The sequence below is a fragment of the Pocillopora damicornis genome, chromosome 8, assembly GCF_964200805.1.
Source record: "Pocillopora damicornis chromosome 8, jaPocDami1.2, whole genome shotgun sequence".
In the NCBI taxonomy this organism is placed as follows: Eukaryota; Metazoa; Cnidaria; class Anthozoa; order Scleractinia; family Pocilloporidae; genus Pocillopora; species Pocillopora damicornis.
This window is the reverse complement of record NC_142677.1, coordinates 14,068,879-14,091,540: the sequence shown is the minus strand read 5'-3', so window position 1 is coordinate 14,091,540 and position 22,662 is coordinate 14,068,879. Positions and strand designations below refer to the sequence as shown.

At 37.3% G+C, this 22,662-nt stretch overlaps 2 protein-coding genes across 2 annotated transcripts; one reads left to right on the top strand and one right to left on the bottom strand.

The window, feature by feature from the left end:
* The first annotated feature begins 1,082 nt into the window (after nucleotides 1-1,082).
* LOC113669012 (uncharacterized) lies at nucleotides 1,083-6,364 on the top strand. The gene is made up of 5 exons (XM_027184999.2): nucleotides 1,083-1,338; nucleotides 2,413-3,276; nucleotides 3,961-4,518; nucleotides 4,924-5,243; nucleotides 5,818-6,364. Exons 1-5 carry the CDS (start codon nucleotides 1,128-1,130, stop codon nucleotides 5,962-5,964), a joined length of 2,100 nt encoding a protein of 699 aa, XP_027040800.2. The 5' UTR covers nucleotides 1,083-1,127; the 3' UTR covers nucleotides 5,965-6,364.
* Nucleotides 6,365-7,122: 758 nt separating this feature from the next.
* LOC113669011 (ephrin type-A receptor 4) lies at nucleotides 7,123-22,574 on the bottom strand. Its single transcript, XM_089214104.1, has 18 exons — nucleotides 20,645-22,574; nucleotides 19,087-19,160; nucleotides 17,398-18,058; nucleotides 16,699-16,842; nucleotides 15,872-16,216; nucleotides 14,702-14,734; nucleotides 14,418-14,517; nucleotides 13,913-13,965; nucleotides 13,657-13,788; nucleotides 12,892-12,971; nucleotides 11,988-12,093; nucleotides 11,589-11,650; nucleotides 11,360-11,458; nucleotides 10,910-11,011; nucleotides 10,357-10,506; nucleotides 9,958-10,002; nucleotides 9,499-9,647; nucleotides 7,123-8,758 (listed from the first exon to the last, which is right to left on the bottom strand). The coding sequence occupies exons 1-18, from the start codon at nucleotides 20,712-20,714 to the stop codon at nucleotides 8,515-8,517; spliced, it is 2,649 nt and encodes an 882-aa protein (XP_089070230.1). The 5' UTR covers nucleotides 20,715-22,574; the 3' UTR covers nucleotides 7,123-8,514.
* Between the last annotated feature and the right edge of the window lie 88 nt (nucleotides 22,575-22,662).

Below are 22,662 nucleotides of genomic sequence, written 5' to 3'. Positions count from 1 at the left end.
AGAATCCTGTGGTGTAGTTTCATATCAAAGGAACCGCTTACTAAATGATGAACGGCATGGCTGTGCGTAATGCAAACCTTAATAGAGCCAAATTTCTTGAAAAAAGGTTTCAAAACTTGCAGCTGGCTCTTTCAAGGATGCTCATCCTTGCAAATTGAAGGTTATAATTTGAAATTTCTAGTCAGTAAATAGTCATTCTAGTGCGTGAAGTAGACTAGTTGCTTTTGCACGAAATTTACTTGATAAAGTGTCTACTGACAGGTTTGCCCCGTTGAAAAATTAACAAGAAACAGTATTTCAGATGTATCAACCCACGTAATTTCACGGCCTTTTCTTCATGTCGTCCTAATGAACTAAAAAAAAAAACAAAGGCACAGGGAATTTCATATCGTGTACGTGCTGAGCGCACATTTAGTACAAATGCGCGGAAAGTGTTGATTGCATAACGCCTACTGTAATAAGTGTCACATAGCAATAAAATAGCTAAGCTTCTAGACAGGACAGGCAAGTTCTGTTGACGCAAAAACCGGATCTTGACTTTTTCCCCCTTTTTTAAGACAAACAAACGTAAGGGGCTAAATTGCATGTTCGCCTGTCTGGACTTTCTCTTTTTTAGTCACTGCAATAACGATTAGATAGGTTTGTTACTTTGTTTTCTAAACAAACTGATTGGGTCAAAGTGTCCTCTATTCAAAGCCTTCTCTCTTCCACAATAAAGAATCAGCTTAGCATTGTTCAAAAATTAAATATTGAAGGATCAGTGTACATGAAAATCGAGCAGACTTGCGGCAATTCTGTAACTACAATAGTTGCAGGTAAAATGAGCCTTATAGATAAATAAAGCCACCCTCTATAACGTAAATAAACATGGGAATTGACGTCAAATTTCAAAGAACAATCGGCCTACTATAACAGAAAAAACACGTCAATGCAGGTTGAACTAATCATCTTAAAACGGTTCAATAAGTAATTGGATCACCGTTAATCACTTCATTCCTATGCTCAGACGCGAGAGGATAAACCGGATATATAGAAATAGCATTAAATTAGCTATATAAATTTTCACTGCTGCTAATATATTTATTCCCGCGATACACAACCGATGCTTCAGAACTGAAGTGCGCACGATGGATTTTTCCGAACCGCAAAAGAACAGGTCGAAAAATCATGGCTTTTCAGTAAGTCCAGGCATCTTGTTTTCTGCCTTCTGCCTGCTTCTATACACCGCAGGGTACATCAGAATCGAGCTGAAGTTGAATAATCACGATGAGCAGTTGGAAGCTTTTGAAAAAGCAACTGCCATGCTGAAGCACAGAATGGCAAAGGCATCGATGAAAGGTACATTAGATAAATGTGGTATGGTAATCAGCTGATTAATAATTTCTGGCAACTTAAAGTTGGATCGCTAGAAAAAAAAATTGTGAAGAGAATAATACCTGTTGCTCAAATCAGTCTCATGCATGGTTTTTATGGGTGAAATCCCTCACCAGAATGTTTTGTTTGCTGTTTCTTTTTTGCTGTTGTTGGTCACTTTGTTGTTTTCTCTTGGGTCACTTGATACAGATGGATTTATTTTTGAAACAGTTTAAATGTAACAACCTTCCCCACCCCACCCCTTTACCTCATTTCCCTCCTGTCATAAGAGTCTCTTACTTTGTTTAAACCAAAATCCATACAGATGTAATCAAAGTTGAAAGTAAAAGCCAAATTCTATTCTTAATAATTACCAAATAAAGAAGCTTTTGATTTTTGAACAAAGTCTCCTTGCAAGCTCGTTAGGAAATTTAAAGAGAACAGTACAAAGAACATGCATACTGAAGGGTGAAAAGGATTAAACTCATTTGAATAGGCCAATTTACAGTTGTGTGCTTAGTTGCCAAGCCTTTGATTTGGAGTGAGGCTGAAGGTAACCTTGTTGTGATAGAGACCAGTATCTAGTTAGCATGACAACAAAGTAATTTGCATTTGAAAAGCAGCAAGGTTTGCATCATAACGAGGTCGCCCTTAGCCTCATTCCTGTTCAAAGGTTTGGCAACTAAACACACAACTATAAAATGGACTATTGAAGAAGCAGATGTCTGTAGGTCGGCATGGATGGGAACCTATTGATCTGTCAACGATCGATCAAACTTGGTTAGGATTGTTCGAAAAACCATTTTTAAGCCTTGTCTTAAACATTGAGGGAAAAAATTAGAGAAAGAGTTTTACCTTCATAATTCTTTTTTCGAAAAATACCCATTTTAACGTTTTAAAAACAAAATATTGGAAAAGATGTACAGCTTGTTGGAGGAATTCGCATAGTAAAAACCTCTTGGATTCAAATGGTTATCTATCAATAAGCTATCAGAATAAGGGTCCTTTAAGACACTATTTGAAATGATGCTATTTATCCATTTATTTCCTAATTACTAGGAAACTTAACCCTGAAATCAAGCAAGGAGGTAGTCAATGAAGCGATTCATCAGCGGTTCAAACGGGAAACCTCAGCTGACGGACCAGACGATTTTCCTAACCCTTCATTCAATTTTACAGACCTACCGTACAATTATACAGATCTGCCATTCAACTTAACGGAGATTTTTGGAAATAATTCGCCATTCAACTATACAGACATCTTCGATAACAATTCTCCATTCAACTATACAGACATCTTCGGTGAAAACTCACCTTTGAATTATACAGATATATTCGGAAATGGTTTACCACCATTTAATTTCTCGGCTTATATGGAAGAAGCTATGAAAGAATTCACCATTGGCTTGCAGGCGATGCTTCAAAGAAGTTTCAACGCTTGCGCATGCTCACAAGGACCACCTGGACCACCTGGAGAACGAGGATTCATGGGTCCACCGGGAATTAGAGGAGAAATTGGATTCAAAGGAGATGCCGGGCCACCGGGTACCCCAGGGATGAAGGGGGATACCGGCCCACAGGGTACTCCAGGTTTTAAAGGAGATGCTGGACCACGGGGTAACACAGGTATGAAGGGCGAACCAGGCCAAACATGTTCAGCGCCGAAAGTAACCATCTCTCCAAGGAAGCTGACTGTTTTAAAAGGAACTACTGCCTCTTTTAGATGCTCTGCTAGTGGAAATCCATGGCCTCGAGTATCCTGGTCTAGGGCTGATGGATCGTTACTTAACAAAAACGCCACGGTAACCTCAGATGGGCTCATAACGATTCCCTCCGTCCGGCTGATGGATGCTGGGAGGTACACTTGCACGGCGGAGAACATTGTGAGGAAGATTGAAGAAACAGTTGATCTGGTTGTACAAAGTAGGTTGCAATGATATATTAATACCATTCGAAAAAATCACTAATTATTAGATTCTAACTTCGCAAAACTTTCCTATGTTAATTTCAGAATAAAAAGCTTAATAGCTTTTGTTTTACATTCTTGCATATTACTACTTAATACTCTGCTACCCCACCCCCCCCTTCCACCCCATGAAGCTTACTCGAGATATTTGACTTTTGAGTTACAAATACTGTTTTTTGAAAGCTTAAAGGTTTCTTCATCATTAAAAGTTTCCTTGTCATCAGCTTTAGTTGCACTTTCGCTTAATAATGTCCACTTATAGGTATATCGAACACATATAGAAAGAGACAAAGGTCGTTGATAGATCGGTTCACCATGTCCTTCACGATAATTGAAGATTCATACATTTTTAGTTACGAATAAACATTGTCAGGGACGAGAAAACAATGGTTAATGGCTAACAATTCTGCAGTTTCTTATACATGTGTTTCACTGAGTCTTTTGCTTCTAAACTCTGATGCAGTTTATCAAATTCATATTGTAGAAAGACCTTACAGTTGATCCCTTCTGTGAGTGAAAGGTTTAAACACTGGATGGAAAGTCACTTATCAGTACGTTTTGTTTTTTTTGATACGTTCTCATGCACTAAGACAGAACATTAACTAGGAATCTAAACAGTGTTCCTTGTTATTTCTCGCCAGGCTCACCAGAGGTTTCTCTTTCATTTGGGCCATCTTTCGTTCTCGAGGGCAAAGCTATCACTCTTCCAACATGTTACGCAAATAATAGCGTTCCTCCAGCGATATTCACCTGGTTTAAAGTTGATGACAATCTGAACCAAGATAGAGCCGTTCCTAGAAACGGGCAACTGTCAATAACGAATGCTAGAATGGAGGATTCTGGTTTGTACCAGTGTATGGCTTCCAATAGCATTGGATATCATTCGGCGTACACTAAGCTGACTGTTGTGACGATGCCAAAGTTTACGGTTCGTCCACCTGCCAAACTTGAAGCAACTTCAAACAAAACTATCACCGTCCGTTGCCAGGCGACCGGTCAACCCAAACCTTTTATCACGTGGGCGAAGAAGGGTGGAGAATTGCCCAAAGGAAGATCAAATGTCAGCGAAGATGGAACACTTCAAATCTGGAGCCCTGAAAGTGACGACTCGGGGAGATATACTTGTACTGCATCTCTGGAACAGATTTCCGTTAATGTGGCCTCTGTTATGGAACTAACTGTTAAGATCAAGAAAAGAGGTCAGTCACTAACCCAGTCGTAAAACATGATTATCTCATGAACTAAACGTTTGGGTCAAACACAAGAATGTCGGGCTTTGTAAGATTCTGATGACCCCCCCCCCCCCTCACTGGCAATCAATCTTCTACAATCCCCCCTTTATACTCTATATGCGACGATTGACTTCCCCCCCCCCCCCCCCATCCCCTTTCCATTCCCCCGGAAACTCATATGATCTCCCAGAATCCTTCGCCCACTTCAGGTAATAAATAATGATTGCTCTGGGTAGTGGTTATTTGTTGGTTTGTTACATTTCATTTTTTTGCTTCTTTTTTCAGTAAGCACGTTCAAGTTTCTTAAACATATTCAAATAACCTAAGTTCTCATCCCTAAATAATCCAAATGAATGACGATCTTTTTCTCAGTGTGTGAGGCGATCGGTGTACAGAATAGATACAAAGTACCAGATAGCAGAATGACAGCAAGCTCTTCCTTCGCTGGACATTTCGATGCATCACGTGGAAGGCTCTGGAACCAAAGGCAAGGAGGATCATGGGAACCCAAATATCCCGCAAATGTTGGGAAAGATTGGCTTCAAGTCGATATGGGTTCAATGCTGTCTGTCTGTGCAGTGGCCACTCAGGGTAATGGCTGGATTTATCCTGACTGGGTCACTGCGTATAAAATCAAACTCTCGACGGATGGAAATATATGGAAATTCTATCAGGAAGACGGTGTGGATAAAGTAAGTATATTCAAATTGCTTGGGCTGCAAAGTGGAATTTTCTAACCGTTGCTCTGCAGTGTTTTTGCAATTTTCTTCAATGTGTAACTTAAAAGAAATTTAATGAACTTGTCTATATTTATAACTTAAATTAAAACTGAGATTGTTCTTTTCAGTTTTTCTTTTTGACGAAAAATACATTTGAGTATAAAACATTTATCCTCTGATTTTCTTTTTCTTTTCTTGTTTTTGTTTTTGTTTTTTTTTTGCCTTGCTTTTATTTGTTTCTCCGGAGTCGATTATTGATAAGGCGATTAGAGCAGCATATTAAAATGCAGTCTTTGTTTCCTTTACTGTCCGAAAACCCAACCCCTTAAAAATAAATCACATCGAAATAATGGGAGATCATACTTTCAAATTATTGTCCCTCTATATTTGTTTCTATTCACTTGACTTACGGTTGCACTTTCAGCTTTTTTTGTTTTTGTTTTTTATTCCTGTTTGTTTGTCTTTTGGGTGTATTTTGTTTAGAAATTTTCTCTTTTGATAAGGTTATATTCCTAAGCTGTGTTCTTCTCTTGTTTTAAACTCGCAGATATTCACTGGAAACACAAATGCAAATGATGTGGTAAAGAATTTCCTTTCGCCTTTTGGCGTTGCCAGATATGTTCGATTTTACCCCGTGAGATATAACACTTACCCGTCTTTAAGAGTTGAAATATATGTTTCAAAATACATATAACCTACAATCTTGAAACTTCCATATCATTTGAAACTTCCTTTAAATCACTCCCGATATTATAACAGGGTACGTACCAACTAACTTTATATGAATATATTTTCAGTTTTGAATGAGGCTGTAGTTGTCTTACAGAAGTTCCTGTTATTTGGACTGAAATTTTTATTATCAAAAAATTTTTGTGTCAAATCTGTGATATATTGAGTGAAAAGCGGGTTTTCTGCATCTGGTCTAACGAAATGCTACACTAAGAAGCCTCTGATAACACTGACGTATAATCAGTGCGACAAGTTTTTTTGTTGTTTAATTACTCTGAACCTTTTCCATGAAGACTGATTGATAGGTCAATACGATAAGTTATCTTTGCTTTGTGAAAATGAAATAAATGGATTCAAGAACTTGACTTTACTGGGTTTTTTTCTAATTTTTTAAAATTTTTTTTCGATTATGAGATTGTGCTCTCGGGCAGAACTAAAACACTTCACTCTCTCAATACCTGTCTCCATCCAGGAGTAAAGATGGGTACTGGAGAATTGTCAGGGAATCCTGTGCTGAGGTTAACCTCGCGATGGATTGGCAGATGTTTTTTTTAACACCACAGAGTGCCTATGAAAGATGGAGCTCCGTGCGTTTAGTAGCATCCAATAGAGAGGCTGATATGGAGCCTTAAGGCATTTACACGAGGTCTAATCCAAACTGCGGTTTTACCCTTAACGGTGTGCCTTGCGTATTTTCTATTGAAGAAATATAAAAATGGTTTCCGTGTTTATATCAGGCTATGTAAACACGGAATCTATTTTACATTTCTATTATAGAAGAACTAAAGAAAGAGGAACGAAAACCGTGTTTACATACGCTCATGTAAAATGGTTTTATGGCCAATCAGAGCGCGCGTACTATTTGAATTATTTTATAAAAGAGAGTTTTTTTCCTGATTAAATAGATTTCCTACCACAGTCAGCGCTTTCGACCCTCTTGACACTGTTCATAAAAATAACTGTTCAGATGAAACATTCTGCCAAATCCAGTAAAGTTTAAAACGCGGTTTTGTCCAACAAACGGCTAAAGTTTAACTAACTAGCACATGGGTTGTTGTCACTATTTCAAAATTGAAAGGAAGATGGGTTATTGTTGATAAAAAAACAACTCCTTACAACAACCTTCAAAATACTGTTTATTTCATAATTCGTAACTGTACACTAAAAACACGAAACAAAGTTATGATATTCCACATAAGGATGTATATAATAATGGCCGAGAATTTTATATTTACACGCTCTCGCTACAGATTATGTTATGTTATCGAAACTAAATCAAGAAAGCCTTAAGCGCATTTGATTAAAAAAAGACCTACAAAATCTACTCAACTTATTAAAAAATAATTCCTAACTTATCTGTTGACGTTGAAAACTCAAATTACACCAAGTGAGAAAAGAAGCCCCATCTGTATTCTGTTCAAATGTTGACAAAATGAGACTTGAATTTTTCAAGCTAGGATTAAAATCGTATTTCTAAAAGGGATAGTTGGCTCGGCACTTATCAAGATTAACTACCTAACTTGATATATTTAACTGCACAATTCTTTCCAGCAACTTTTTCTACATTTGAATAATTTTCCCTGTTCAACTCCACCTACTTTCACAGTCTAGAAAAAAATAACTTTAAGGAAAAAGATTACTGTCTTTATTTTGAGAGATATAATTGAATAATTTGAATGGTTTTCCCTGTTCTACTCCTCCTACTTTCACAGTCTAGGAAAAATAACGTTGAGGAAAAAGATTACTGTCTTTATTTTGAGAGAGACATGAGTCTTCCACAACTTATCACACCGATTCCAAATGCTAAGAAGTAAAGTGCGGAATTGGAAATTATACTGAGTATAATCATCTCCCGCAAAATTATTACTTCCCAATGCAATGCTATCTGCTGATTAAATCGATTATTGACGCACTTTAAGTTTAATGCATTGAGCTAGCTGGTCTACTTATATGTTCGCCAGAAGAAGAAGGGTCGTTATAGAGAAGATAGTTGGAATCAATGTCAGTAAGATCTATCTGGGCAAATGCACACCGTTTTCTCCCCTTATCCAACAACAGTGAACCGATAACAAGTTTAAATTAATGTTGTGTAAGGGGAGGGGTAGTTGCCCAGTTGCTCAGACACTGACAATGATCCGGTAATGGTAATAACACAAAGATAAGAGTTATTTTAAAAGTAATAATAATAATAATAATAATAATAATAATAATAATAATAATAATAATAATAATAATAATAATAATAATAACATTACACCTAAGTCACGAGCCTGTTCTGAATTGAATAAAATCCTTAAAAGATACATTTTCTAAAAGCAAATGCAGGAAAATCTTTAAATTCTCATATTTAGTTCCACCGAGAAAATAAAACTCTAAACAAACGTCTTCGTTTATGTGTAATTGTCCATCTCTATTGATTGATATACTTATCCATAGCTGTTGACTTGTGCGCATGCCCTTGTTTACAGTCCGACTCAAAAATGTAGCTGGCTCGTTACCAATTCAACGCTAAGAGTTAGACAACTTGAAGGGAATCTTTGTCCAAGGTTTTCTTCACTTCCCTTATGCTCTTGCGAATTTTATTCTTGTGACCAATGAGCTTAATGCCCATTTCGTTGAGGTCGAGGTCATCATTATTGGCTACTTGGTTAAGGTGCGTGAAGCCTGCTTTGTTGAACTTGTCATGGTACTGTCCCATCTTGATGCTCTCCAGCCATTCTTGCACTGTTGTCATGGAAGTATATTCCATCTTGGGTGACCTACAACAAGTAACACCAAGTATACAGTGACTCAAACTATACATAATCATGCGGCAAGTCACACTACTCTTACGATAAGTCACGCTATACCCAATAAGGGGGAAAAAAAAGTAATTCCTTTGGTCGTATCATTTTTTCGGTTGCCAGGTTGGTAGTGACAATACAAGCACCAAACGTCAAGTCATCAAACACATTTATTATGGCACATGGGTTCAATGGGGATTCCCCGATGGGACCATACACTAAAATCTTTACACCATGGAGAGTCTAAAAATTCCATCGGAAGTAAAACAGCACTCTCCGCAATCAATTACTCAAGACAGAAAAAAAACCCCTCAAATTAGGCTACACTCAAATTAAATGCAAGACAACCGCTGTCCCTCAAGGGTAGGATATCAACACCTTTACAGGTTTATATTTTTGCTCCCAATATCTCACTGTTAATTCTCCCCTCTAACTACTAAACATTTCCTTGTAAATTAAAAGTGAGAATATGGTGTTAGATCAAGATAACGAGTTTTACCCGATAAGCTTGAGTTTTCTTATAACTTGTTTGCTGGATAATGTACGAATATTATAAGGAGAAGTTAAATGTTTATCGCCTCTTGGAGTTAAAGGGTTAAAGCCATTCTGAGTGATTTTTAGTCATTGAAAATGTAACAAATAGGAATAAAACAGACTACTGTCGACCGTAAAGTGAGAATACGGTAATATGATAGTATCTATACAAGCTATCTTACCTGGGAACTGTACTAGTATCTTCGTTGAGTTTATCAGGAGATCGAATCAGGACGTCGAGTTTCTTCACAATTTCTGAAAACTTCGGTCGCTTGTTCCTTTCAGCATTCCAGCAGTTCAACATGACCTGATGAATGACCTTTGGGCAGTTCTGAAATGGAAAAGAATAAAAATAAAGTAAAACCAAGCAACACTTCATCTATTTTGTTGATTGAAAAGTATCTAGTGGGAAGACACAACAGTCTCCTCGTCACCCCAAAAAACCGTCATTGGGTCATCAGGCACTCCCCACATGCAACTTGAGTTTTTTTCGACTGACTCATTTTCATCAAATCGGAACATGCATGTAATGTCGCCAAATCATAGTTCTTAAGAGGTGTGTGGAAGCAGGATAATTTACAAGATTGGCCATAGTTCTCAATCTACATCAAATTCAGTGATATTTTAATTCAGACACGTACCATTGGAGGTGGAAGACGGTAACCTGATTTGACTCGTTCCATGACCTTGGAAAAAAATACAAAAATAATAAATATACAATAACAAGCTGGTAAAGCATGAATAACAATTTATTGTGAGAAAATACAAAGAAAGCTTTAAGCGCCACATTCAGATTGCATGGTTTCAAGATTACAAAGCTAGTCTCTTTGGAGGGAAAGCGCAGGACTAAACGGAAAAAGGACTGGTATTTAGTCAAGTCACCTGGTTGGCTCGAGTCGTGTCGAGTCCCTCGCGTTAAAGAGCACGCAAGGTAAGCGTGGAGCAGGCGAGAAGGAAACCATTAGTTGTTCACAGGTATTTACATAAACACAAAGGCTCATAGACTAGCCTGTCACAGGTCACTCAATGGTCGGACTCACCTCATAGTTACCCCAGTCCCAGTAAGGTCTCTCGGCAAATGACATGATTTCCCATAGCAAGACACCATAGCTCCAAACGTCACTGGCTGGAGTGAATTTACGGTACTCAATTGCCTCTAATGCCGTCCATCTGACAGGAATTTTGCCTCCCTGAAAACAGATACCATCTCATGACTTTAGGGAGGAACTGCACATAACCACAAATTCAAAGAAAACGCAAAACGTGACAAGATGAACGGATTGTTTTGAAAACGGTTTATTAATTGACCGTAGAATTATGGATGACTTTTCTCTCCCATCAGTGAATGCAATGAACGTCGTTACTCTGGCAGACTGAAAATTAGACAATCACATCACACAGCACATCATGAGCTCTGATCTTAACCCTTTACACCCTAAGATCAGTAAGCATATTCTCCATACTGTTCTCTGTACATTTCTTAACATTATGAAAAGGAGAAATATTAGTACTCTCGTGGGTGATATGCTAAGGAGAAATTAGATGCTAGTCACTATGCTAAGGTCAATGGGTGAATTTACATGGTACACATACCTTGGTTTCATAAGCTGAGTCTTCCAACTCTCTAGACAAACCAAAATCTGCTACTTTGCAAACCAAACCCTCTGATACCAAAATATTGCGTGCAGCCAAATCCTATAGGAAACACAAACAGATTCAAAATTCGGTTCCTTGGATTTCTAACATCGAGGTCACAACCTCGAATGCTCGTACGTTCCTTAATGATCAATAGAGACTTTTGAACTTGTCTGATTCTTGCAACTGAGCGGAATTAAGGACGAAGGAAGTGGGGGTAATTTAAGACCATCAACACGAAGGAACGAAAGGACGAAGGGACGAAGGGAACGGCGGAGGGGAGGGGGGGGGGTGAAGGGACGAACGAACGAACAGACGAACGTACGAACGGACGATGGGAAGAAGGGGGGACGAGTAATGGAAGAACGCAAACGAACGACGGGATAAAGGGTGTATAAAATCCCTTACCCTATGAACAAAGTTCATTTCAGAGAGATATTTCATTCCTGATGCGACACCTCGCGCCATTCCCAACAACTGCAGCGCTGTAAGTTTTCCGTCCATTTTCTGTGTAGAAATAATATGAGATCAGTGTAAATATGAGAAATATGAGTCAAAGTAACGGCAGTTACGAGTCAGCTTGAAAAAATTTCAACGGCCAAAATATTCCTCATTGTTGGACAGTTACAACACTTACCTTGAGGTAATTGTCGAGAGAACCATTGGACATAAATTCGATCACGATCATCATGGGTGAGGCTGTTTCAAAAGAAAAATAAATGAAACTGTGTCAATCAGTTAGGACTGAGAGTTAATGTCAAAAGTTACATTTTGGCTATAAACTGATGCTATAAAGCTCGGGAAAAAAGATTGAAAGTTAATTAAACCGAAAATTGGTTAGAAACTGTCACAAAGGATCTGTTTCTTTCAAAACTGGCGCCTCCAAGATTCTAGCAAGGCGCCATTATATCAGCGTTCCTTTGCTTGATTTCTATCGGCAAGTCAAATTAAATTTATTTCATCACTATTTGTTAAAGATGTTAAGGTTAAGCTTTTGCTGTTGTTTGGCTTTTGTGTGCATGCACTGGTCCCTTACTTTTAGTAACGACACCCTCGAGAAAGATGACATTCGGGTCACAAAACTGGCCCATAATGGAAGCTTCGCCGATAAAGTCTTGGCGGTTCTTACGAAGAGCACCAGTCTGTGTAAAAATAGACAAGGAAATAACCTCAATTTTAAAATGGCCAGGAAAAATTCAAAGCTATATCTCGCTGTCATCTGTCTTTTCGTTTTTCCGTCATTCGGTTGGTGTAGTTCGTCTTACAGTTGGTCGGTGAGTCAGGCAGTCAGTGGGTCAGTCCTTAAGTCTGAGAGTGAAAATTTCGAGTCACGGTCAGTCACTCAGCCAGGACTTTTTTTGTCTTCAAGAAATGGAAAGTAAAAAAAAAAAAAGGCTGTTTCATAACAAAATAAGAGGCTTTGAATGTTATCGCGAAGTCTAATCGTCTAGGAGAGAGTATTCCTGGAATGTTGATGGTGGTAATGACTAAGGCTTTAACAACCTGAGCAGAAGTCATCATCAGATTCAAGAGTCAATTCCATTCATCACTCTTCAATTGACTCTGATGATGACTCCCGCTAAAGATGTCGAAACGTCATTCACCACTAACTACAGCGGTTCATCTCAGGAGGATACTCTCCTTGAAACGGACCAGCAGACTACACAATCAAATGTAACTCCTAGGTTCACACCATATACTGTATTTAATATCGTTAAGAAAGTTGCGGTTAGTCATCACGGTGATTCAACTTTTAGTGAAGTGTTACCGTTTATATCACGATGTTAATCTGCGGTCGACATCAGAAGTGACCATATCGCAAGACAAACGTTTATCTTTCGTTAAAAGCTCTAACTATCTTTGTTCGCTTAAGATGTAAGACACATAAACTATCACATGACATACCCACTAAATTAGGAATAAAACAACAGTGTACTTACCTTTAACGTCTTGACAGCAACAAGGATGGTATCTTCTCCTGGTCTCGACAAAGTTCCTTTGTATACATCGCCAAATTCACCTGAAAATAAGTTCAATCAATAACCGTTATTGCAAAATATCAATTATTAAAATCAAGGCTGTGACGCTACGCTTTGAGTGACTTTCAATGGAGGAAAAAAACGAATCAAGATGCGAAATTGAGTCAAATGAAACTACAAAAAGACCATCCGCTATTTCGCCGATGGCTCTCAAATTTAACAATCTTAACAGCCAAGTGATTCCACGCGCAAGAAAGCTGGTTTTACGTATGCTAAAACCTAAAATCGACTACGTCGACCTCTTCACTCATACATTAATTTACTTCCCTTTTAAATTGTGCTCAAACGAAAGCAATACACTCGCTTAATCGACTGCATTAAAAAAAGAATTTCATTTCAAACTGTTCACGTAAATAAGTTTAAACTTGTATGATAGAGAAATTTTCAATCGAAAGGAATCCAAAAATTGGTTTTGCTTCACTTCGCTCTGTGGTTGGTCCAAAAAACGCGCGCCACTCTCGACCAATCGAATGCCAAACTGAAACCAATCACGACTTGGTCGCCCGCGTTTTCCCGCGCTTTAGGCAATCTGGATGCTTTCATTTAGAGTTCTCATTGGCCATTAAAAATATTTTCCTTTCTTCTGATCAGTCGTTTTATTAATAACGTAGGTTTTGGTTTCATGACACTTAATCGGAAAGCGCTCTGTCGCTTAGCACCATGTACCTCCACCGATAATATGTTCCAAAGTGATCCATTTCTTGTCCAGTTCCTTGGCAAACGTTCTCAAAGCCTCCTCAGGGTCTTCGTAATTACTTGGATCAATATAAAGTCTCTGGCCTCTCGTTGGTAAAATCACTGCAAAACAAAACCAGATTCAGGAACAACCCCCTTGACTAAAAGATATCTTGTCAATGCTTGTGTGAAGTTAAGCTTTACAGGTACGAGGAAGATAAAGGAAGTAAATTTTTTTGTACAGTACCTTGCCCATCTCTCAACTCAACTGGTTTTAAGTAGCCTTTTTTATCTCTTCCCCTGTGAACACAAATGAACAGTGCAATTAAATATGTACACACTCTAGTGAAGACAAAAACTGACCAAAAAAAAAACAGTGTGCAGCACCAAAGTGAACAAAAGTCTTTCCCCTGTAATTTGATCAACGCCAATTTCAATATTGAGAAAATTCAATTGAGTGGCAAAAGTAAGCCAGAACTGGATTGGTTTTGCTTTACTTCGCTTAGTGATTGGTTGAGAAAATTCACCTCAGTCTCTCAACTAATCAGACGCAAAACTAAAACCATTAATATTGGATCAACTAATGATCCCCTAATTGATATCACTTGTTTGCTTGATATTGTATTGATATTGTACAGTGAAATTCTGTCTAAGTCACTAATTCGCTTGCATATGCAACTTTTGGTTATAGTTACTACTAAGACCCAAACTTTGTTTAGGAGGACAACTTGCAAAATATTATTTTGACTCACCTACAGAAACAGACAACAAAAAGAACAGCTAAAAAGACCAAGACAGCCACTATAGGAACTGCTATGTATAACACCATCTTGAGCACTGTCTTTGAGGAACCTGGCAGGGAAGGAAATATCCAGGATAAGCCATTAATTCTAGGAAAGAGAATCTTATCTGTTCTAATGTTGATACTGTACATTTTGTATGTAGTCTTAAGTATGTCTACAATAATATCAACCCATCCTGAGTTACAGAGAAAATTTTGCGAAATTAAAAATTCTAATTCAGTTACTCTTAGTACCTGTTTTCCCTTCAGTTGGATGAATTGCTGACACTAGTAAATAAAAGAAAGAGAAAAGGGTAAGTAATGAAATTAGAAAAAAAAACACTTATTTCAGTCAGTGACTTTGTTTTCTTTTTTCCATATTAAGCTACTGATCAATACACAAACAAATAAATTATATAAGAATAAAGATATTCTAAGGCTAAGTATATGTGTGGGCACTCATCCTGGCATCTAGACTATCCAACTAGTTCCACTAGACCCACACTGGTCTATGCAAATTTTAAATTTCTAAGGAACATGTGGCTGGGTCTGCAAAGCTTATCCTGTTCAATTGCTAATTAAAATGATGTTTCCTCATGGGATTACAACATCATAAATTTAGCAACTTAGTTTGAAAGTTTTTGTTCTGTTGGGTTTTGTTTATCTCGACTTTTTCTGCCTTTGTCTTAGCGGACATCACATCATACACATCTTATAGCTGAGAATCCTCTTATTTATTTCTACCAGGTCATAAAAATTCCTGAGCTCTGTATGCATCTTAAAGTTTTTTAATGTAACTGACTCCAATGGCATTACAATGCTGTGTTCTTTGGCAAATAATTTGACATTGTTCTGCAACCAGCTTCACAAGCTACTTGAACAACATAGATTTTGGGCCTTTCCGCACTTGCAGATAAAACTAGAATTGATCAGACAAAATTAAAGGACAAATGTTTGTTCCCTCCTTTGCATTTGCATTAAAAATTTCAAAGCCATCAAATTCTGTCAGCACCTGATCTGTTCATCAGACTAGTCAATGTAGTTTGGCAAAGTATTCCACCTCCAATTTCCAGGATTCATCCTAAGTTGTTTTAAATTTTAGAATCCTAGAGTTTTGCAACAAAAGACAAATTGTGCCTTTCTATTAAACTGATTTCAGTTCAATTACACACTTGTTGTAGCTTTTATGACAATGATCAACTAGCACATTTTTGTTTACCTGAGACAAATTTTGTAGGCAGTTTGAAGATTTGTCTGCTTCAGCCAAATTTGTAAAGTTGCGACAAACCATCTGCACTTAGTGATAACACAAAATTTGCCTGAATAAACAACTTTTTACAGGTGCAGAAAAGTCCTAAGTAACACTGCATTTTACATGAATATGAATAAACACAATTGTAAGAATAATGAACTTGAGTTTCATACCTTTTGTCTTGACAAAAACTTTTGCAAAGTTCCAATCATCTCTGTTCTGCTCCAGTTGATTCAACTCATTCACTGAGTAAACTCGAAACAGAAAGTAAGTGGATGGTGGTAAACCATTAATAGCCACTTCAACACCACTGATATTTTCCTTACTTGGTGAATATTCTATGCCTGGGTTACATGGCTCCTTGCAGTTTGTGTCTTTGCTTGACGTACATCTAAAGCAATCTACAGCATATGTTAATGGGTCATTCTTAAAATCATCAGGTGAACGCTGCCAACTGATCTGAACAACTGTTGTCTTGACCACAGTAGCATTAACCCTGAGTGGAGCTTTTGGCAACTCTACGAGCAAAAGGAATAATGTTTGATTGCAAACTTGTACATATCCATATCCAAAACAATTGTAAACCTCAATTCTACACTAAAACTACACTGTGTATGTTGATTGAATATGATAAAGGAAATGGTAGCCAAAGACTTAATGAGCTTTTACCAGATTCATATGCAGCATTTTCTGACAAGAGGGGTCTTCAGCTCCTTTAGTATCTTGCCAGCATTTCATGACATTGTACAGTGTAGGTCATCTTATCAGTACTTTCTGACTAATAAATTTTAAGTTTTGAGATGTTTTTCTCTGCATTCTGTGCCTCCTACCCCCTCCCTTCCCCAACCAACACCAGCTTTAGCCATCACAAGCCTTATTGTCTAGATTGTTCTAATCGACATAACATAATTAATAATTTTTAGTGTGAAATGATCTTGAGTAAACATTAGAACTTTTATTAATCTGTAATGATTACTAACATATTAACAAATTAATATACCTTTACAATCTGCCTCATCAGATGAACTGTAGTAACCTTTATCACATGTACAACCAGTTCTGCCAGTATTAGATGCCGAATTTGTAGGACAAGGGAGACATTTTGAAATTCTATCAGCATTCCTGTAGAAGCCAATCTGACACTCTAAAATGAAACAATGTGCAATTTCATCAGCAAGCCTTTCCTTCTCAACGCATTAACAATGTAACAATGACCCTGTAACATACTTGTCCAGGTGAGACAGCCTGTCTGATGCAGATGGTGCAAGGACAGAAACAAACATACAGTATAATTTGATAATCAGATCCATCAGTAACTATAATCAAAGCCATCAATGGATTCTTGGTCACCAAGATGACTTCACACCTCACGACTTTTTTATTTGTTCCTCTTTTCCATTGTCATCGACAACAGCCCTTCAGAGGATCTCCTTTACTTAGAAAGTCACTCTTTAACATGAAGTCTGTTACTGTACAACAGTGTATGTCTACAGATGGAATTTAAATGGACATGTGTAGCATGGATAAACAGTCCATGTTCATGTCAACTGAAGATGCATCAAACCTTTCTTAAGCTTTCTATCAAATGATCAACAAATAAGTTGTGTGAAGACTTTTAACTATACATTAAATACACACACCCATTTCAATGCTGAAATATTCTACAAGGGCAAGCTCCAGTTTTAAGAGCAGCACAAACCTTTGCATGCCAAAGAGTCTGAAGATCCATTGGTGAGTTCATAACCATCGTTGCAAAAGCAGGCAGAGTTACCTGTAATGTTCCATTCTCCATTACTAAGACACATACCAAATAACTTGCCGTTGCTGCTTTTATGTGAGTTAGGATCTGTACATTTTCCTTCTTGTTTGGTTAAATTGACATCATTTGCTGGGGCAACTGTTCTTGGAAATTTAACCAAAGTAGCACCACTTTCGGAGCAGTAACGATATCTTACAACAAACTTCCTTATTATCAAGCAGGCTCCTTGGTCTAGTAATGCCAGATAAATTCCCTTTTCTTTAGTTACCACTGACCCATAAAATGTTTCTGTTGTGAGCTCACCAGGTGCAGGCAGAGTTTTTGGGCTTATTACAATTTCTTTGTGAAACTTAGATTTTGGGTCTGGAGGAGGAACTAATTTTTTATCAGTATCATGAGAATAAAGGGAGAAGTTTGTTCGACAGAATGGCCCTGCATTAGCTGAGGGGCAGTTACGGAGGGCATATCTTATTTCAATATCAAGTCGTTTAGCATTCTTGACATCAATAAATTCTGTTAGCAACCAGTTCTTTGGTTCCTCATTTTTGTTAATGATATCACAAACTGTGTAAGCTGCTGATTGAGTTGAAGGATGGCTCCACTACAAGAGAAGCAAAAACTCAATCATTTTAACAATAAAACATTAACTATGCAGTTGCTGGGTGTATGCAAAACATAGGTACATTGTACTGAAACCTTCTGCTCAATCACATAATTATACAACACAAGTAAAGAATATTTATTAGGTGAGTTACTGCAATCTTTAAAAAACTATCAAATGTGTAGTGAACATGAATCAAGAACAATAGACAAACTCATCTAACTATTGCATAGTTCTAAAATGTAAAATGTGACCTTCTTGATATACTAAATCATTTCTTAAGTTTACTCCCCTTTACCATAATGTCTGTGATAACAAAGTGGGGAAACCATGTTACAAAATATGTATTTATCTAACAATGACCACAGTTGAAAATAAAAGTGAGCGGTAAAACACAACATTTCAACCAAACTATGGTCATTTTCAAGTGAATAGAAAGAATATCATAATGAATATGTGTATGCATGTAAGAAGCATAAAAAGTTTAATACAAACTGCCATCTGCACCAATGTGTTCAAGAATACAGAAATTCAACTTTATCGATTGGCAAGCATTTTTGTGACAACCATTTGTTGGCCCCAATGGATCATACAAAGAATTTTAGTGTTTTAAAGAAGTATACAAATAAATTTGGCTGCTTCCTTACAAAATGTTTTTATTCAAGAACTGAGACCAGCTCTCAATGTGCAGTCAGACTCAATTCATGCAAAGGTTTTTAATCAGGTTTCTAATTTTTATTTTTACGTTTAATTTGGATTTTTAAATAGCTTCTAATTATTTCTTCTCTTTGTATGTTCTCATTGTCCATTTACACTTCCAAAAAATTTTTATACCACTTACACACATATATATATATTTATTGGGACATTCTTACTATTCACTTGAAAATAACCAAAGTTTGGTCAAAACTTCATGTTCTACCATTCACTTTTAAAGTCTAAAGGTTTATGAAATGACCATGTCAATGTTTAATGGTACATATAATAATGGTTTTTACAGCATGGGCTAATCAAATAAAACAACTCACCCCTGCACCATTTTTACTTTCTTTAACAACAGTCCAATACCAAAGGCCTGATCCTGGTTCCTCAACAAGAGTTTCTATGGAGGAATGTTGTAAACTCTTACAGAATAAACTAAAAAACCAGTAAATACAAAGTCTGCAAATGGACAAGCTGGTTTGAATAGTGACTTGCACATCTCTTTGTTTCTCTGTTATGAAGCTGAGTCATAGGGTGGTATTTACTCTCATAGAATAAATTAACAAGACAAGTGCTATACAATCTCACCTCCATTATCCATACTCTTGGGGACCGGGCTAAATAGTGCAGATAATCAAGAGTCCAGATGATTGAAAATATGAACATATATATTAATAGCTAATGGGACCAGAGTCTGCACAATCAAAAATTCTGAATAATGAAGGTTTGATTGAAATGCCAAGTCTACTCATTAATAAACTGACATTTAGAGCTCCTGGAAGATCTCCTTGCTTCTCTTGCAAGAAGCTACCATGAGTCTTTGTACTCCTCCCAAAGACCATGCTAATGCATTGTAGGTTACCACCCTCTTACCCTCTCTCCTTCAAAACATTTGATCTAGTAAGAACATGTACACTGTGGTACAGGTAAGACATTAAATTTGGAGCTACACTTTCTAAGGGAATAAAGACAGATATCATTCATCCTATCATAAATGTAGGAGCAAGAAAAAATTAACCTAATGTAAAATTTACTACCTTTCTTATTGCTTTAACTCATAAGATGCTTTCAACATTGCTGGTTCTTAAGAGACCTGTCATATATTAACCTAATATTTTTCTAGCTCACTATACATTTCTCTTTAGCTCAGTGGTAGAGCATCAAAGTACCAAACCTAAGGGCCTGAAGTTTAAGCCATCATAGGGAATCATATTTTTTTCTTTTAATACCTTTATCATGGGTTTCATAACTCTATTTTTTCCTTCTATGCATATTTTTACACAAGTCCATCTGCAAGTGCAAAGTAATTTTCGTCTAATTTTCTACCTTTCATTTCCTTCGCATCATAACAAATAACCTATTTGACCATGTATTTGTGCAATCCTGGTGGTCAAATGAAGAAGCTATTGCCGAATATGAAAAGTTTCGAAAGATCAGAGCGGATTACAACTTCAATAGGGCTTTATTTATCAACTTCTACCAAAACGATCACTCGACCAAAATAAGGAAATAATTATCGTCACAAAAACAATCAAATTCAAAGCTATACAGTTGATCTTCAAAATTATTTGCAAAACTCGCAGCTGGAATCTTATTTGAATTTAAACCATTCAAAAGTTGAAAGGTTCGACACTACACGAGTGATAACGCAAAGCGAAAATCACAACCAATTAACATTCACAGCCTTTGCTAAATCATATTGTTTCAATGCATATGTATAATCCCACATACGTATTTCAAACACATTGAACAACACTACACCTGGCAACACTTTTAACAATCGATTATCTTATCGAGAGAGTTTATATCGATCTTTCGGGACTAAAAAGTAAAATATCTTCCTGTCGTCTAAAACCACTGATGGAGAGGGATGTGACTTCTTACCTGCTTCTCCAGAAACTCCACGTAATATAGCGACTAGCCACAGAACTAACATTGAATGATTGGACTTCATGATTTAGAGATTTAACCGATGACTGGTCTTAAAGGATATAAATATAGCTACCGTCGCACTTCCTTCGCGAGTTCAATTGCTCGTCAACGTCAAAAGATGACAACTGCGCAAGACCGGAAGATGAGTATGCTCAAAGCGGGTCAGACCTTTGCGACCTCGCCCTGTTATTTTGAATGAGGAATGTATTTCAATCACGTAGGGCACTGAACCAAATCTAATATTAGGAATTTTAAAGAGATCTACGCAGTCATTTTTGCAAATATTCCGCTATCCTTCGGGTAAGCAATCACGCGCGGAAGTGGCATGATTTTTGGGAGTATCTCTTAGAGTTTGCACGTACAGGCAAGAATTAATTAAGTATGGCGCGACGGAAGGAAATTGTATCGATTTCATTTTCGATCAGTTGTATGTTTTCTTAGTTCATTGCTAAAATTAAGTCCATCTTCTCGCGGTAACCTGACTCTGCGATTTTCTTGTAGGCAGATTATCTTGAACTGAAACCACGAAACTGGGTGGGGCTAAAGCGTCAAGGGAGGGGAGGGATGGATGAAAAGCCCGCAGTCTACCTTTTTTGGTTTGTGTGTTTGTAACGCCTCAAAATTGTCAACGATATTTGGAGGTCCAGTGATATCTTCATGAGGCCTTGGCAAATACTGGCAAAAACTTTTAGCAACACAAAAACAGGCCTTTAAAAGAAAACTCAGCACTTTACTTAACGAGATCTTGAACAAAGAAAATTCCAATATCAATATATCACAAATCATTTGAAAAAAAATGATGATAATAACGAGTAATAGACAATAGTATGTACGAGGAAGCAGGAAATATATTATCCTTAACTAGCACTTAAGTAACAATTCTGAAAATGTAAGTAATAATCCTTATGTATGCATGACTGACACTCTAGGTAATTGTCACGGTAGCTTATAAAAAATAATTCGGTTCTTATTCTTGTGGTCCCTGTACTTTTTTTTATTTATCATAATTTAGTTCGAATGTCATACTCTTTGTCTGGCCCTCCTAGGTTAGCTTACCTACTTGCGGATTAGTTCAAAGTGACAATGTCAGGAGCCCATCAGTGGTGGGCTCCTGACAATGTGTAATGTTCGAAACAATAATGATGATAATTTTTTTTTTCGGTTTTATAAATGAGTAAGGAAGACTTTTATCTCGCAATTGGCGTTCTTCCCTTCGCTCGCTTCATCAAGATGTTCATGGCAACTTCCTCCAATGCTCTTCCATTTCCTGTGCGCAATCGAAAATGAGCAGTGCCGATCAGTGTTACCCAGTTCCTCTCGCCACAAAGCAGGAAACGCATTCATCCTTCCTTTGGTCCTTGCGAAAATGTAATTCTTTTCTGCTTATGACTTGAAAGCTTTATTGTACTCATAACTGCAACCTTTCTGATAAACTCTCCATCAATTGATGCTCATTTTCAGGGAGAGAAAAGAAAAAGAAATTCCGTCTTCCTAAGGCTTGTTCTTGGTTTCTAGACTTCTCTTAAAATAATATTAGCCCACATCACTTCCTGATAAAAAGAAGTTTCTCTACAATCAATTAATTCTTTTTTTCGGAAAATTCCGAGCAGAACGTGAAAGAACGAATAAGCTTTGGTTAAGGAATTCTTCGACAAAATAACTGGATAAGTATATAACTGAAATAAAAGGAGTCAGAATAAACCGAATCCAGTCCCATGATCGAGAGACTTCGGAGGCCATTATCAAGATCGATCAAGCCCATGGAAGGTTTTGCCTGGTACTTATCACAATTTTGGATTCTGTGAAACAACATCTTAATCTGTGGCAGTCTTGAAGTTGCAGATGTGTCAACTTGCGGCCTTCTCATCTCGTATGATCTCATACAATAAGGCGGGAAGGAATCTTACCAGATACGGAATTGGGCCCCAGGATCCCATCCAATCCTCCTCCAAGCGTCATGTGACCCGCTG